At 36.1% G+C, this 15,101-nt stretch overlaps 3 protein-coding genes across 42 annotated transcripts; 2 read left to right on the top strand and 1 right to left on the bottom strand.

The window, feature by feature from the left end:
• The first annotated feature begins 261 nt into the window (after window positions 1–261).
• Window positions 262–4,882, top strand: LOC147942841 (fructose-bisphosphate aldolase-lysine N-methyltransferase, chloroplastic-like). 38 transcript variants are annotated; one of them, XM_087453457.1, is made up of 17 exons: window positions 283–461; window positions 794–888; window positions 975–1,067; window positions 1,366–1,429; window positions 1,524–1,644; window positions 1,752–1,811; window positions 1,901–1,925; window positions 2,067–2,174; window positions 2,823–2,895; window positions 3,037–3,077; window positions 3,174–3,241; window positions 3,473–3,508; window positions 3,683–3,766; window positions 3,953–4,086; window positions 4,259–4,347; window positions 4,429–4,577; window positions 4,664–4,882. In XM_087453457.1, exons 10-17 carry the CDS (start codon window positions 3,050–3,052, stop codon window positions 4,844–4,846), a joined length of 771 nt encoding a protein of 256 aa, XP_087309583.1. In that variant the 5' UTR covers window positions 283–461; window positions 794–888; window positions 975–1,067; window positions 1,366–1,429; window positions 1,524–1,644; window positions 1,752–1,811; window positions 1,901–1,925; window positions 2,067–2,174; window positions 2,823–2,895; window positions 3,037–3,049; the 3' UTR covers window positions 4,847–4,882. The 38 variants fall into 38 exon arrangements, with proteins under 38 accessions (XP_087309572.1, XP_087309584.1, XP_087309574.1 ...); XM_087453450.1 differs by having other exon boundaries at window positions 293–461; window positions 1,534–1,644; window positions 1,901–1,987; window positions 3,161–3,241; XM_087453459.1 differs by having other exon boundaries at window positions 295–461; window positions 975–1,042; window positions 1,901–1,987.
• Window positions 4,883–5,235: 353 nt separating this feature from the next.
• On the bottom strand, window positions 5,236–8,285 carry LOC104791791 (protein MAEA homolog). Its single transcript, XM_087453463.1, has 7 exons — window positions 7,802–8,285; window positions 7,203–7,397; window positions 6,872–6,994; window positions 6,530–6,724; window positions 6,092–6,225; window positions 5,753–5,939; window positions 5,236–5,588 (listed from the first exon to the last, which is right to left on the bottom strand). The coding sequence occupies exons 1-7, from the start codon at window positions 8,117–8,119 to the stop codon at window positions 5,487–5,489; spliced, it is 1,254 nt and encodes a 417-aa protein (XP_087309589.1). The 5' UTR covers window positions 8,120–8,285; the 3' UTR covers window positions 5,236–5,486.
• Window positions 8,286–9,297: 1,012 nt separating this feature from the next.
• Window positions 9,298–13,456, top strand: LOC104791788 (uncharacterized). Of its 3 annotated transcripts, XM_087453423.1 has the most exons (6): window positions 9,465–9,590; window positions 9,820–9,887; window positions 10,197–10,491; window positions 10,594–12,475; window positions 12,583–12,789; window positions 12,894–13,456. In XM_087453423.1, the coding sequence occupies exons 1-6, from the start codon at window positions 9,583–9,585 to the stop codon at window positions 13,194–13,196; spliced, it is 2,763 nt and encodes a 920-aa protein (XP_087309549.1). In that variant the 5' UTR covers window positions 9,465–9,582; the 3' UTR covers window positions 13,197–13,456. The 3 variants fall into 3 exon arrangements, with proteins under 3 accessions (XP_010516061.2, XP_087309550.1, XP_087309549.1); XM_010517759.2 differs by lacking the exon at window positions 9,820–9,887 and having other exon boundaries at window positions 9,298–9,585; XM_087453424.1 differs by lacking the exon at window positions 9,820–9,887 and having other exon boundaries at window positions 9,385–9,590.
• Window positions 13,457–15,101: the final 1,645 nt, after the last annotated feature.

The following is a 15,101-nucleotide window of genomic DNA, read 5'->3' as shown; positions in this document are numbered from 1 at the left end:
AAACTATATGTTTTACTCTCCAAGTTCTAACCTTTTAATCGACATTTAAACTAACACTGCAATTATATTCGTGAAATTTCACAATGAGGAGACACTATAGAGGCAAGTAATTATTCTCAAGGCTATTTCACTTGAAAAGTAAGGTGTCTGCAAAATCAATTAAAAATAAACCGATTTAGTTGAACAAACCAAATAAGAAATTAAACCGAAACAAACCGGACCGAAGGTTATTCGGTTTATCTCAGTTTCACAATATCCGATGGTTCTGACTGCTCAGGCAGCAGTCGGAGACACGGAGCCATAAATACGAGCGGTGGTTGCTCACGCGCCAGCCAATTCGGCCGGAGATGCTACTGTGCATTTCGACGGTGAAGCTGTTCGGGGTTCAGCAACAGCGCAGTTTTAGCTTAGCGAAGCGTATGAGTCTCACTGGGAAACTACCTTTAGAGCCCCAAACTCAGGTTTGATTTCTCAAAAATTGAGACTTTTGTGAAATGTGAAGGACTAAAGGTGCACAGCTTGATTATCCCGAGTGTTAAATATGTTTCCCCTTAAAGCTTTTATGATTCCTGAGTGTAGTTCAACGGTGTTCCAAGAATTGTTCTGAGTTATGTTTCTCCTCTAATGGTAGCAATTGATACCAAAGATGAAACCTTTCTGTTTCTTTTACCTTCTTCTATCTTTGGAAAACCAAACAGACTGTTAAGTTCTAGATTTAAGAAGATGTTGTATAGAACTTATTTGCTCTCTCTGACAAAAGAGGATTTATCATCTTATCCATTTCATAATTTAGGCCTCTTTGGACAAGGACTTCTTACCCTGGTTAGAACAAATTGCTGGATCGAAGATAACTAACACGCTTACGATTGGTAAATCCACCTATGGCAGGTGGGTTGGTTGGTGATTTTTTGAATACGATGCAAGAGTTTTTTTCAAGTCCATTTTTGACTAATTCGTTTTCTGTTTACCGGAAGTTATCTGGGATTGTTAGACGCATTTCCTCCGTTTCAATACATCTACGTATAAGTTCCCTAGCAGTCTGGTATGCTCTTGGCAGTCCAGTCAATGTATGATCAGATTCTTTGTTGATACCTTTTGCAGCAGCTTAATCTGTATGACTTGTCTATATGTTCTCTTTAACATGGATCTGTCTTGTCATTAACAGTTGAAACATTGGACCAATTTGAACCATGTCATTTTGTCATCTGATTATATTCCATCCATATGAGAGAAGTTTGTATATCGAGTGATTGTGATTTGTGAGAATAACCAATTTCATCTCCTACCAGAGGCTGTCTCCTGGTGTGATGTTTTGTCTTTAATGTCAATTATACTAACATGCTTACTATATCAACTTTTGAGCAGGTCACTTTTTGCCTCAAAAGTTATCCACGCCGGGGACTGCATGTTGAAAGTCCCTTTTAAAGCGGTATATTACTGTCTACTGAAACGAGCTTTTCCGTTATTATGTGTCTTAAGAAGCATTGAAGAGTCTATACAGGCTATTTAGTGTTGCCTAACAGAAATTTTCAGCAAATAGCTCCAGATGAGCTGCCCCTGGATATTATAGTTTCATTGACTGATGAAGTTGGGAATATTGGAAAGCTTGCTGCTGTTCTAATAAGCGAGAAGAAAATGGGTCAAGTATGCTAGCATCATCATTTTGGGCAATTAACTTTTAAATAAGTGTCCCACTTCATGTGAGTGAGTGTTTTGGTTTTGACTTGAGTCTCTGATTGTTTCTGAATCAGAAGTCTCGATGGGTCCCTTATATCAGCCGACTTCCTCAGCCTGCAGAGATGCACAGCACGGTCAGATTTCACTCTAGTCCTTATAGCGGTCACATGTTCCAGCATTTGTTTTGGTCACTTTTTGAATGTCGAAAATGTTATAATTATAGGTTAAGATGCAATCCAAATAACCTGGTACGCCAAAGCTTCTTAAATTTTCCACCTACTCTTTTCTTTTCCTACCTTTTCCAATATAAGTAAGCCTTACTGTCAATTTCGTAGCCATGCTATTTTGGACAATGCAGAATAATGAAGATGGTTTCCTTATTCTCTTAGATATTTTGGGGTGAAGATGAGTTCAGCATGATTCGTTGTAGTGCAATTCACAAGGAAACAGTAAAACAAAAAGCTCAGATTGAAAAGGAATTCTCAATTGTAGCACAGGTAAATATTGTTTTTTTAGTGATCCTGATATGTTGGTTTCTAATGAAAATTCTGATATTTCCCTGCATTTGTCAGTCTTTTGAACATTTTCTTAGATAAAAGAGAGGGTCTGCTTTCTTACACCCCTATTTGACACAGTCGCTACTTTATTTTATCCCACGATTAGTAAATTATCTTCATTTGGTAATGAAAACATTGGTTGGTTGGGGTTCCTGATTGCTTAGAAGGCCTACTACCGTTTAGAATAATGTATGGACCCATGAGAAAGGCACACCCATATAGACTATATAGTTATGAAACTTTTTCCTGTTTTCTGTATGGTCTCGTGGTGGTATTAGACCATTAGATTGAGCAACCACGTTGGGGTCTATCAAGGTGCTATATTATCTACTGCTGACAAATTATTGACAGTCAAAGCAAATATTAGACTCATTGGTATTGATTTTTAAATTAACTTCAAGTTTTTAATTCATTTCATCACCAGTCTTAGCATAATAGCAAGGGTACTATGATTATGTCCTATGTCAAGCTAACCAAGTACGCAGTATACATATGTGTATGTTTGGTAGATATATTTACATGTGTGATTTTTTTTTTTTTCATCTTCGTGAATTAAAGTTCTAAAATCACCTTTTTTGAGATTCTTAGGCATATAAACAACATTGTCCCATGGTGATTAAACGCCCAGATTTGGAAGATTTCATGTACGCATATGCTTTAGGTGAGAAATTGACTTCACATGTAATCCATTTGGCTATATATCTGTTTCTGGTGTTTTCTCAACCATGTATACTCCCTCACAAGGGAGGTTTTAAATTATTGTGTTGGTCTTACTCGATCTGGATAATTTGTTGCTGGCCAGTGGGATCTCGTGCATGGGAAACCTCAAAAGGCATATCTCTGGTATTGCTTTCAATATAGTTCTGCATCTTTCCAGTTTACTAATGGTGATTTCTGGTACGATAGATGTTCTGACAATATAACAGATTCCGTTTGCAGACTTCATGAACCATGATGGGCTTTCTGCATCAATCGTTATTAGCGATGAAGACAAGCAACTATCAGAGGTTTATTTCCATTCCTGTTAGTCAATATTATGCATTCTCTTCGTCTAGTGTTAGCACACATCTACTTGGTATTCTACGATAGTGATAGAGTGAATCAACATTTGTTATGTGGTACATCGACATAGTAAAGCTGCATGGTTATTGATCCCTTGTTACTTTCTCTTGACTCTAAAGGCTCGCAAACAAACTGAAATAAGCCAGTACACTGATTTCAAGTTTTCATTTTTGCAGGTCACTGCAGATCGTAACTACAGTCCTGGTGATGAGGTCAACATTATAGCACGATTAGTTTAACTTCTCGTAGGATGAATTCTCTTTATTTTTTATTTATTTTTATAGTCGCTAACTTTTTCAAGGATGTTATTTTGGTTGAGGTCAATGCCAGTGACTGGTTAAAACTCATGGACTTTAAAGCTTACCAAACATGACATCTATGTGTAGGTGTTCATTAAGTATGGTGAATTCTCAAATGCTACACTCATGTTAGATTTTGGATTTACCCTCCCTTACAACATTCATGACGAGGTTTGTTTTCTTTATCATCACCATAGCCGTAATAACATTGATCTATAGATGTTGGATTGAATACTACTCACCAGCCTTGAACTTCATTGTCATTTGATTGACTGAATGTGATGTCGAAACTTCACACTGTCATTATCTTAAGATTAGTATCAAGATTCAAACTGATACTGCTGTGGTGACTTATAGGTTCAAATCCAAATGGTTGTGCCGAATGATGATCCTCTTCGCATCATGAAGCTGGGACTTCTCCGGACACATCACACTCGAACTGTGAAAGATATCAATATCTTTCACTCTTCTTGTGATACTTTCACAATTAAGTACGTGCTAATGTTAAGTTTTAGAATGTCACCAAGCCAATAGAATTTCTAACTGCTTACATAGAATGGAGACATGGGAGAGGTGTAGTGAGAAAGCTGTTAAGAGCGACTTGTTATTGAGTAACAGAGCTTTTTACATGTGTATCTAATTATAGTTTTGGTGATCTCTCAGGGAAGTGAAATCTGCTATAGGGAAAGGGAAAGGAATTCCACAGTCTCTCCGTGCATTTGCTCGTATACTCTGTTGTACCATTCCTCAAGGTGCTCAAATCAAATTAGTCACTCTTTTACCATTTTTTGAGGCTAATGCTGAAAGTATTAACAGTATAATATGATTCTCAGAGCTGAATGATTTGTCAAAAGAAGCTGCACAACATGATGGCCGACTAGCTCGGCTTCCTTTAAAGGACAGGAGCAGAGAGTTGGAGGCACATAAGATCCTCTTGTCTCATATCAACAGATTAATTGAGGATCATAGTGCTTGCATCAAGGTACTATCGAACAATTTTCTCAACTAATTGCCACGCAGTGACCGACAATGGAGATTTTGAAAAAGGTGTATTGGGTGCCTTTGCAGGAAATGGAAGAATCTAAATGCTACTTTGTATCACAAAGACTTGTTGTTAGAAGGCAGATGGCAAGAGACCTCCTATCTGGTGAGCTTCGTGTTCTGAGATCTGCAGCTGAATGGCTCAGTCATTATTGCACAACCTTGTTTTCAGAGCACAGTCTCTATAATATCAATTTACGAATGAATTGAGATATTGGAGTGAATAAAAAGATTAGTGTTACTCTATTCCTTAATCCGAATTTGTAAACTGTACCACGTTCCATAACCAAAGCCAACAAACAAAAGAGAAATGATGAACATGTTGGATCACGATGGTTTCCACATAGGTGAAACCAAACGGAACTAGGTTAGACACCTCAAGTGCTTAAGTGAGGATACTGGTGGTAGAATCGCTTAACTGTGGTTTGTGAAATGGTAGTTTGACAATAAATTTTACTTTCAACTCATACTTTCAACTTTTACGTTGAAATTTTTTTTCCTTCTCTGAACCAAACAAGAATAGGTTTATTCATACAGAAACGACTAGTGGATAAGAAGTATAATTAGCAGAAGAAAAAGAAGGATAAATATCAGACCAATGCAGCCAAACTTGCTTCCATTAAAACCATGTTGACTAGAAATTTGTCATAAGACTGAAATGAAGAAATAGCTTGATATACAAAGGAAAGAGCTGTTTCTACAAAAGTGATGCGAAGTTTTATGTGTAAGTGCATATTCACAAAGACTAGCAACGAAGAAAGTTGGAAATTTCAGTTTCTTTGGTCTTAATACTGACCTCACAGTCATCCACTGAAAAGGCGACCAAAGTGAGGATTATGAGCATCTGGGTTCAGGATATATATGCCTTAACCAACTCCGTGAAGTCGCACGCAAACCCTGTCCTTGGACATGTTATTCTACCTCCATTTTTTTCTGCCATTTCCTTGAGAGCCTGCAAGTTCATTATTCATCAATTAATTATAAAAAGGTTACCCAACTTTTAAAGTTTTGAACTATTTAGGATTAGACTGATGCCACTGATCTAGCTCAAAACAAAAGATTCTATAAAGAGAAAAAGAACAGGAAAGAGGAAGTTGTACAATAACAGAATCAAACCTTGGTGCTGTAGACATAGCCGTTGGGCAGCACCTGTGGTGGGTTCTCTGTGTCCATTAGCTCCTTAGATATATAGCAAACAAGCTTTGAATGGTGCTGTTTGGAGAATGGTAAAGGCAAAGCTAGCTTCCGGAAGTTCTCTTGTGAGAGCGGGTCCTCTTTGGTACAACCTTCTTCGAAACCATATCTGAGTAATGTCAAGGTATAAACACAAACCCCAGTAAGAATCACACAAGGGTGTCATTTCGGAAAATGACTTTCTGCCCCTTTATTTTCAGATGCAGAAAATAGACAATTAAAACCATCAGATAAAAAAATTTGATAGAGTTTGACGATTACGGAGTTTTTAGCGCAGACAATCCTGCTTGCAAGTAGATGTTCAATAAGGGTTCCATTGTCATGCCATATAACTTGCAAAATTCTTGTTTAAACTGATTAACCAAAACATCCCACTGTCGTAGTTCAAACAAAACCTGAGAAAAGACGAAAACATATATGTTAGTGCTTAGCCTAAGCAATACATGCAATGATCAATTAAGATTCAACAAGAGTTGGAAGAAACACATATTATTCAGCAACAAACAGAGACGGAAAAGATTACAGAAGCAACCTGTTATATAAAGAGACAGTGAAATCAATATCCACGTTTTTGGTTTTTTAAACAAAATCAATTCGGGAAAGATACAAGTTGAAGCGTCAGTTTTCATCCTTGAAGAGCCACAGATTGGCTTTTGAAACACGGGGTAAAACATTTATATAATCATAAGAAGGATTCACCTTATATTTTGAGCATTCCGTAGTACTTTTAAAAGCCAAAGTAGCCAAAACATGCTGCAATTCCTTCATATGGGTTGCTCCCCATGGTGCTAGATGCTTTCGAGCATAATGGATTGCTTGTTTGTAGCTGTCAGCTCTATCAACTCGTACCAACTCGATGAATTCTTGCAGCCTTAGTTGGAACTCAAATTTGCTCTGTTATTAAAAAGAACAAGATATAATTATTCAGGATATGGTTCTCGTAAAGAATTGGATACTTAAAGACAAAACAGCGTGAAGTTCATAAACAAATGAAAGTAAATCTTAACCATGAGAGTACGTAGAGCATGCACACCACAATACCTTTGACTTTTTCAACCGCGTTTTATTATCAGCACACCATGACAATGCAGAAGCTACCTCCCTATTTTTAAGGGCGTCAATCACCTTCTTAGCTTCTCGAAATATGTCAATGTCGACAAGGTCCTGAAAAGATGAGATGTTTATTATTGGCATTTCATAGAGATGCAGTACAAAACAACAAATCCGTTTCACTGCTTATACAAACGAAAACAGCAAATAATATGTTAACCATTGCAGGAGACATATCAATGATCATGCTCCGAGTAATTTCAAGCGGTTAAATTATCTCCAAATAATGAAATATAATCAGTGTCAAGAGGGAGAGAGAAACCAAAATGTTGCTGCTCTCAGAAAGCTTTGTAGCAGTCTCGAAATATGACATCCGCAGCATGTAGTCCACAAGAATCCGTTTCAATTTTGTATTGTTCCATTCAGTGATATTTTCCACATCTGCTGAATCCAAATGGTCGATACGAGCACGACATCTCTGAGCTTGCAAATTCTCCACATTACTCCCTTCTTCCAACTGAAATACAACACGAAAAAGTATGTAAGCTATGCTATATAACCACCCAGTTAGAAACCATCCCAAAGAATACAAATTTGGAAGACGATGCAAAATTTGCAAATGGTCAGATGGGAAGTTCCCATGAAACAAACTCCACTACATTGCATCCCCTTGATCTGATATATACAAATCAAATGTAAAACAATCATCTAGATTCAATGTATAGTGGTAAAGTCCTGTAGTAACTAAACGTCAGAGATATAATAGCGAAAGACAACTACTTTACTTTGATCTTCAACCTCAACAAGATCAAAATTAGAAATTTTGTTTACCCCATTTATTTATCAACCAAAACCAAAACAGAAACCTAATTCACAACACCGATCACAGAGAGAGAGAGAGAGAGAGAGGAAAAATTTAACCTTTCGTTTGAGGCCTTGTAATCGAGAAACAAGGCTAGAGAGACGCGAAACGGTGACGTCTTTAGACCAATCGGAATCAGCCAAATCTCCGACGCCGGAAACAACGGTGGAGACCTCTTTCTCGAAAGAGCGGTGATTGGTACGGATCGTCTTTTTGTAATGCTCGAAAGGTACACGGAGGAGCTGGTGCTCAAGCTTGAGGGATTCCGTCAATTGACTCAACCTCGACGACGGCACGACCGGTGAAGGAGTGATCGTGGGGGCGGTTTCCGTCATGACGGCGTCAGAGTTTCCGTTGGTTACGGTATCGATCTCCATGGCAAAGAGAGAAATAAGTTAGCAGAAACTTTGCAATAAGAGAGATTAGTATATTGGATTTTGCTGCAAATGTGGGGGTGATCTTCTTGTTGATGATGAATTGATGATATATAAGAAAAAAACAAAAAAAAAACTCAAGAAGAAATAAATTAGTTCCAGGTGAAACGGCGTCGTTGCTTTGCGGCACTCTCCATTTAAAACGGCTGCGTTTGGAGTATGAGCGAATAAAGATAACCGTCCGGTCTGATTGAACCCTAACCGAGAGAGTGATACAGTATGAAAAAAGGTCGAAGACTGTTTTTAAACCAGTGGCTTTGCCGTTTGGTTTGGCACAGCCAGATGAAACAAAACAATAGTGTAAGGTAGAGTCCTTATTTTGTGTAAAAGGCTTCAAAATATTCTTCTCTTTGGTTCTCTAAATTTTATAACTGATTTTAGTTTGACTTAACTTTTTTCGATGTTTGACTTAATTTTTTCGATTTGGCCACTCAATTCATACAAGTAAAAAGTCATCTATATATATGATGTCATATTTTTATCTTGAAATAACTCACTACTTCTTTTGACTATCATTTCAATATATTTATGTCGAATATGTGTCAAAATAATAGATTGTATTGTTTATTACTATGTATTGTTTTCAAACCTAAAAAGAAAAACAAAAACTATAGCATAAAAGTAAAAATGAGAGATCTTCTTATTTTTTTACGTTTATGTTAAATAATTACTTATGTACGTCATTGCCTAGTTGGTAATCTATAAATTATAATATAGTGATTCATACATTTACAGTTTAAAAGATTATCAACCACAAAAACGGTATAACCATCATCCACAATCTATCATTATATTTTATCGTTATCACTTCAGATTATACCATAATTACATCTTATCGCTATAAAAATCTTTAGATACTTTTGTCATCGCTCAAATCTATGTATTTTGTGATACTTATCTAACTAAATTATCTTAGAACAATCTTGTGGACCAGCAATATATTTCAAAAAACACCTTAAACAAACCTCTTTGTAGTATAATAGTCTGAAATTGTATTTTACTAGTTTTGTTCGAGTGTTGCTATTGAACATGATTATAAAGTCAAGCATATCTGCATATGTAGTTGAGTGAGTGACAAAATAACGTATATTAGCTACGCCTACGCTCCTCTCAATGGCTTTATCCGCGCAAAGAAATATTTAAAAGATTTAGCAAAAGTACCCTCCACTGATGCTCTATTTACGTATTGACACCACCAAAAAGATTTTGGAGCCGTTTTGTTCTTTTGGATTCTTTCTTCGTCGTCAACGAACGATACACTCTCTCTCTCTCTCTCTCTCACACACACACAAAAAACACTTGTTTCGTTCATATCGACGTTACCTAACGCTGTTAATAAATCAGCGTTTCAGTTTCTCTTCTCCGTTCGGATAATTTCAATTTCCGATTTGCAAAATCGCTGATTTATGGTAAGGTAAGTTCATAAATCCTAAAGATTTTATCCTTTTTTGAATTTTTGAAATTTTATTTCTTCTCTGTGATTCTTTCGTTTTCTTTAAAGCTAAATTGTCTCTTCTAAAAAAAAAAAGATTTCGCCTTTGGCATTTTTTTTTTTCCTTTTTCAATTTTCCGACGAGTTAAGAGTTTTTCTGGCGACGAAATCGATTAGATCGTTCAAAGAGAGAGCCTTTTTTTTTTTATAGATTTTGTTACTGTTCGAGTAATCTCGCCGAACATTTTCTTCATCAGTTTCTCCGCAACTTGGATTCAGGTTCGATTCGTGTCTTGGTTGTTAACAATTCGATCTGGTTTGATTCGTCTCTAGGGTTTATCGTAGGCTTTGAAGACAGATGCTTAGGGTTAATTTGGTCTTTTGTTTTAGAATCTAAGTCTTGAGTTTCTGAATCTCTGAGTAGAGTGATGATTTCATTTATTTTGATTCACTTGGAACACTCCTGCTTTAAGAGAGAGTATTTGCTGCAAAAAAATGTGAACTTTTTCTAGTTTAGTGTAGGAGATTAGTGTAGTTTATATATATCTTTCGATTTATTGATTTGCGTTTTGTATGTTTTGATTGCAGCTGCAGTTGGAGAAACAATGAAAAAGCTCTTCTTTTTTAGATCTTCGGCTGGTAATGGAACTGATAAGCAGGAAAAAGCAGCGGATAGTAAGATGAAAACCCAAGCTAACAGTCACGCTGAACAAGAGTTTGATAGTCCTAAGTCACAGGGTCAAGTTTCTGGTGGTCCAGCTCTTAGACGAAGCCTTTCTTTGTCTTCGGCAGGTTTCCTTTTTGATCAGTTTGAAGACGCTTCCACGAATGAACTAAGCAGTGCTACGAATAGTCAGGATAGGCGGCGGAATCATTCATCTCGGTATGCCTTCTTCATTTCTTATGAGATTTTTTTATTGACAATTCTCAACTTTTGTTTAATGAAACCACTGACGAACAACGTGATGTATTTGCTGTGTTCCAGATGCTTTACGCCAGAAAGACAAGTTAGGGAAAGGCAGTGTGAAGCAGACAAGCTTCAACATGATTCATCTGGGAGTTCTTCATCTTCTTCTAGTATTGTCTCTAGTAAAGTTCTGGACCGTTATATTGATGGAGAAGAGCACTTAGAACAGTGTAAGCAAAAGAGTTGTTCTTCACGCAGCGATGTCTCTGGGAGTATAAGCCGAAGGAGGCTTCCCCCACGTGTTCAGTGGACAGTCCCTACATCACCATCAGCCACTTTCAATGAGAAACGAAAGTCCCAGTCTAAAGGCACCCGTTTTCGTGTCTCTTCTGCTGACTGTGTGGAAAATGGGCTGAGGCATGGATCACCTCGTTCGCTTGCAAGAAATGTCATTGAAAGACTCTCTCAGACTAATGGCAAGTCAAAAGGGTCAAACCATGAACCCATCACAATTCAAGATGTCTATGGCGGATCCCTTCATAGAACTTTTGACTCAAGCTCAGATGTCACCGCCAATGTTTCACTGGCTGAACATTACGAACCTGTTAACGGATATTATGCTCAGGACTGCGGAGAGCTCCAGCAAAATTGTGTACGTGGTAAGAACGTGTATAAGTGTATGGAAGACGATATGGACTCCGAGCTTGAAATGAAAATCAAAGAAGCTGAGAAGAGAGCCAAGTTGTTTTCTGAAGAATTGGAGCAGCAGAGATGCCTTTCTGACTGTGACTTCGATGTTTCATCTTTGGTTGGGGCGGTTAGAAAACTGGAAGATGAGAGGCTCAACTTAGCATTTGAAAATGTAAAACTTTTGCGGTCCCAAATGGTTGAGAGGGCTTCTGCCAGGGAAGAAATCAGATGGGTAAAGTCAGATTGGGACTTGCATATACAGAGATTGGAAAAGGAGAAGAGCGAGTTGCAGGCTGGATTGGAGAAAGAGCTTGATAGAAGGTCAGGTGAGTGGACGACAAAGCTCGAAAAATTCCAACTTGAAGAGAAGAAGCTCCGAGAGCGTGTCAGAGAGCTTGCCGAGCACAATGTCTCACTCCAAAGAGAACTATCGGCTTTCCATGAAAGTGAGATAAAGAACAAAGATATGATAACACATTTGGAGAGAAGAGTTGCTGAGCTGACCACAACAGCAGATGAATTGCATGAAGAGAACTCTTATGTTAAACAAACTCTCTCCCAGTTACAAGAGAGTTATGCAGGTGCTACAGAAGATCTTGATTTCTTAAGAAGAAACTTTGAAGAGAAGGATCAAGAATGCAGGGAGTTGCACAAATCAGTTACGAAGTTTCTCAGAACTTGCAAAGAACAAGGGAAGACAATCGAGGGACTTCGAGATGGTGTTGCGGAGGAGGGTAAGAAGCAACCGTCAGAGAAATTAGACCAGTTGGTAAAAAAATTGCAGGTCGAGCAAATAAGGTTGACAGGGATTGAGCTTTCACTTAGAAGGGAAGTAGAATCAATGAAGCTTGAAACTGACTCGCTTCGCCATGAGAATATCTGTCTGCTGAATCGATTGAAAGGAAATGGTCAAGAAATAGACATTACAACTCTAAAGCTAGAGAATGAGTTGAAGATGCGTGTCTGCTACTTGCAAGACCAAGGGGTGTCAATGTTAAATGAGAGCAGCCAGCTGTGTTACAAGTTACTGAAGTTTATCAAAGGGAAATTAACTCAGTTTCCTGAAACCTATCAGGATACGAATTCAATGAAGGACGGATTAAGTGAGCAGTTTATGATTGAGTCTGAAATGAAAGTCCATGGAATAAGGCGTGGAACTGAAAACCTGAAGAGGAGTTTGCAAACGGTGACCAGTGTGGTAGCTTCGAATTCAGAGTCGTCTTGCTCAAGTACCGGTAGGCCCAAGGAACAAAGAAACCAATCAGTTGAAGTGAGTTTCTGATGTCCATTTCTTAATATATCTAATGAATCCTCATTTATGTCCTGCTTTTTACTTTACGGTAATATGTGGCTAACGTTTAGCTCAATCTCATGTAGGACACCCTGCGAGCTGAAATGAAATCTGAGACCCTAATCACAAGTCTATTGCGGGAGAAACTGTACTCCAAGGAACAAGAAATTGAACAGCTGCAAGCAGAACTAGCAGCAGCAGTACGAGGTAATGAGATTCTGAGATGTGAGGTTCAAAGCAGTTCGGACAACCTATCAGTTACGAGCCACGAATTGAAAGACCTCAAGCATCAGGTATTGTAAAACAAGAATAACCCCATCCCATGTCTGTTTATGTGGCTCTTGATTATAAAGAAACTAGTCCCATTTATATATGTAACTGATGGTTTTGACATCAGATGTTGAAGAAGGAGGAAAGCATAAACCGGCTCGAAAGCAATCTACAGGAAGCCGCAAAAGAGTTGGCGAGGATGAACGCACTATTACCAAAAGTGTCAGGTGAAAGAGACCAGGTATGGAGACAGTTGAGACAATGCTGTGAGAAGAACATGCTTTTGAACTCAGAGAACGAGACATTGAAAGGGATGGTAGAGAAATTGGAGGAGAAAGTATTAGAGAAAGAAGGAGAGATGACAATACTACAAGACACAATCGGAAGCAAGCATCTCAACCTCCTCTCAAGTCCTGATTTCTTGGTCTAAGAGTTTTTTTTTTCTTTCTTTTTTCTTGTTCATAATTCTCAGGAGTTTTTTTCAGAATTTTGTTTAATTTTTTTTTCACACCTTAATCATTGTTTCTTAGATGATTGGTCAATTCTTTTGGGGTTTATAGATATGATTTTTTTTCTTTTTTTTTTCTTTTTCTTTGGGATTTGATTATCTCAACTGGATACTCTAGTCTCAGATTTGTACTTAAAAGGGGTTTATAAAAACTTAGGAGTGAAGTTTATGATAAAAGAAAATTTGTCAAATCTAATCCAATAAAATCATGATAAGCCATTTGTCTACTTTTTTCGCTATATAGTAAAATAAATTGTATAAAGAGTTTTTTTCATTAAATGAAAATTATTAAAATGCAAGTTGATTTCTTTAGAGACCTCAATTGTTAATATTATAAAAATAAATTAAAATAGCAGGGGATGTAACATAAATGATTTTTAATACTACTATCTTGAACCTATAAAAATTATGATGACTTTTTCACTATAATTAGTGAAAAAAAAATTATATATTGCTCAACAGCATCCTCTATCTTGTTCTTTTCTTCTAGCTTCTTGAAGAATTAACAGATACAGCCACAGCAAAAGAGAGCTTTATTAAACTAACTCCAACCTTTGGAATTTGGATAGTGCTTTCTTTTTTAATTTTTCTCTGTTTCTATATATACTAGGTATGGAGCTCCCGCGATATCGCGGGGTAACTCATTTTAGTAAAATATTTATTACAAAAATTATTTAATTAAATTTATTTATTAAAATATTGGGATTCCTAAACTATTTAATAAAAAATTCAAAAACATACTAATGTTTGAAACATTCTTTATATTTCATTTGAAAAATATTCTTTAAAAAATAATCTTACCTTCACATATGATTAAATAAATATTTATCAATGCTACACACATCAAGTTAAATAAATTTTTACGATTAACTGCCATGAGATTACATTGCAGTCATGTTATTTTGTTCGCTTTTATTCGTAATCTTTCGTTCGCATCTTTTTAATGTAACTTTTTATCTGTGTCTTTTCATCGTAACTTTTCGTAAAATATTTTTTTAATTTCTGAAAAATGAATAAATGCAATCTACAGTCGTGTCTTCTCTTCTTAACCTTACAGTCATATTTTTGTATATTTTATGAACCATTACAACTTGTTCTCTTGTTGTCAAATATGATATGTAAATGATTATATTTTTAAATTTCTTTTATTTTGTTTTCTTTTTAATGATAAAATTATAAACACATTGTATAAGACACTATAAATTTCTGAAATAATCATATCATAAATTAAAAATATTAAAAATATTAATTGAGGACCATTCTTAAAATGACATAATGATTGGTTTAAATTCATTTCAATTAATTATTTTAATCCTTTTTAGCAGAACTCAAACAGATTTCTATTTCCAAAATCAATTTTTACTTCATAAAAAATGAATATAAATATTACTATTCAGTCAGTCAGTAAGAAAATTACCAATCCTCTCAAATTTGAATATAACTAAACAGAAAATTATCACATATTTTATTTATTTAAATCAAAACTCAGTTATATATTCATATAAAAAAAGAATATATCTATTTTCATAAAGGTAGTATTTTTTTTTTGACAACCATAAAAGTAGTATTGTAAATGAATATATAATACAAACAACTATCGTTTTATAGATGAAACATATTTTTATATAATACAACCTATAGTCAATAAACATTTTGGCAATTATAATAGATTATATATATATAGTTAATCCAATATTGAATGTACTTACTACTTATTTTTCTCCGCATAAGATGCTGGTTAATTATCCTAAGTCACACATAAATAAATAATATAATAAATAGAGGGGACCAATAATAGTTAGAACCAAGCGTCGATAGCTGAATTGG

This window comes from Camelina sativa, chromosome 6, assembly GCF_030686135.1.
Source record: "Camelina sativa cultivar CO46 ecotype springtype chromosome 6, ASM3068613v1".
NCBI lineage: Eukaryota > Viridiplantae > Streptophyta > Magnoliopsida > Brassicales > Brassicaceae > Camelina > Camelina sativa.
This window is presented reverse-complemented; position numbering and strand designations above follow the sequence as displayed.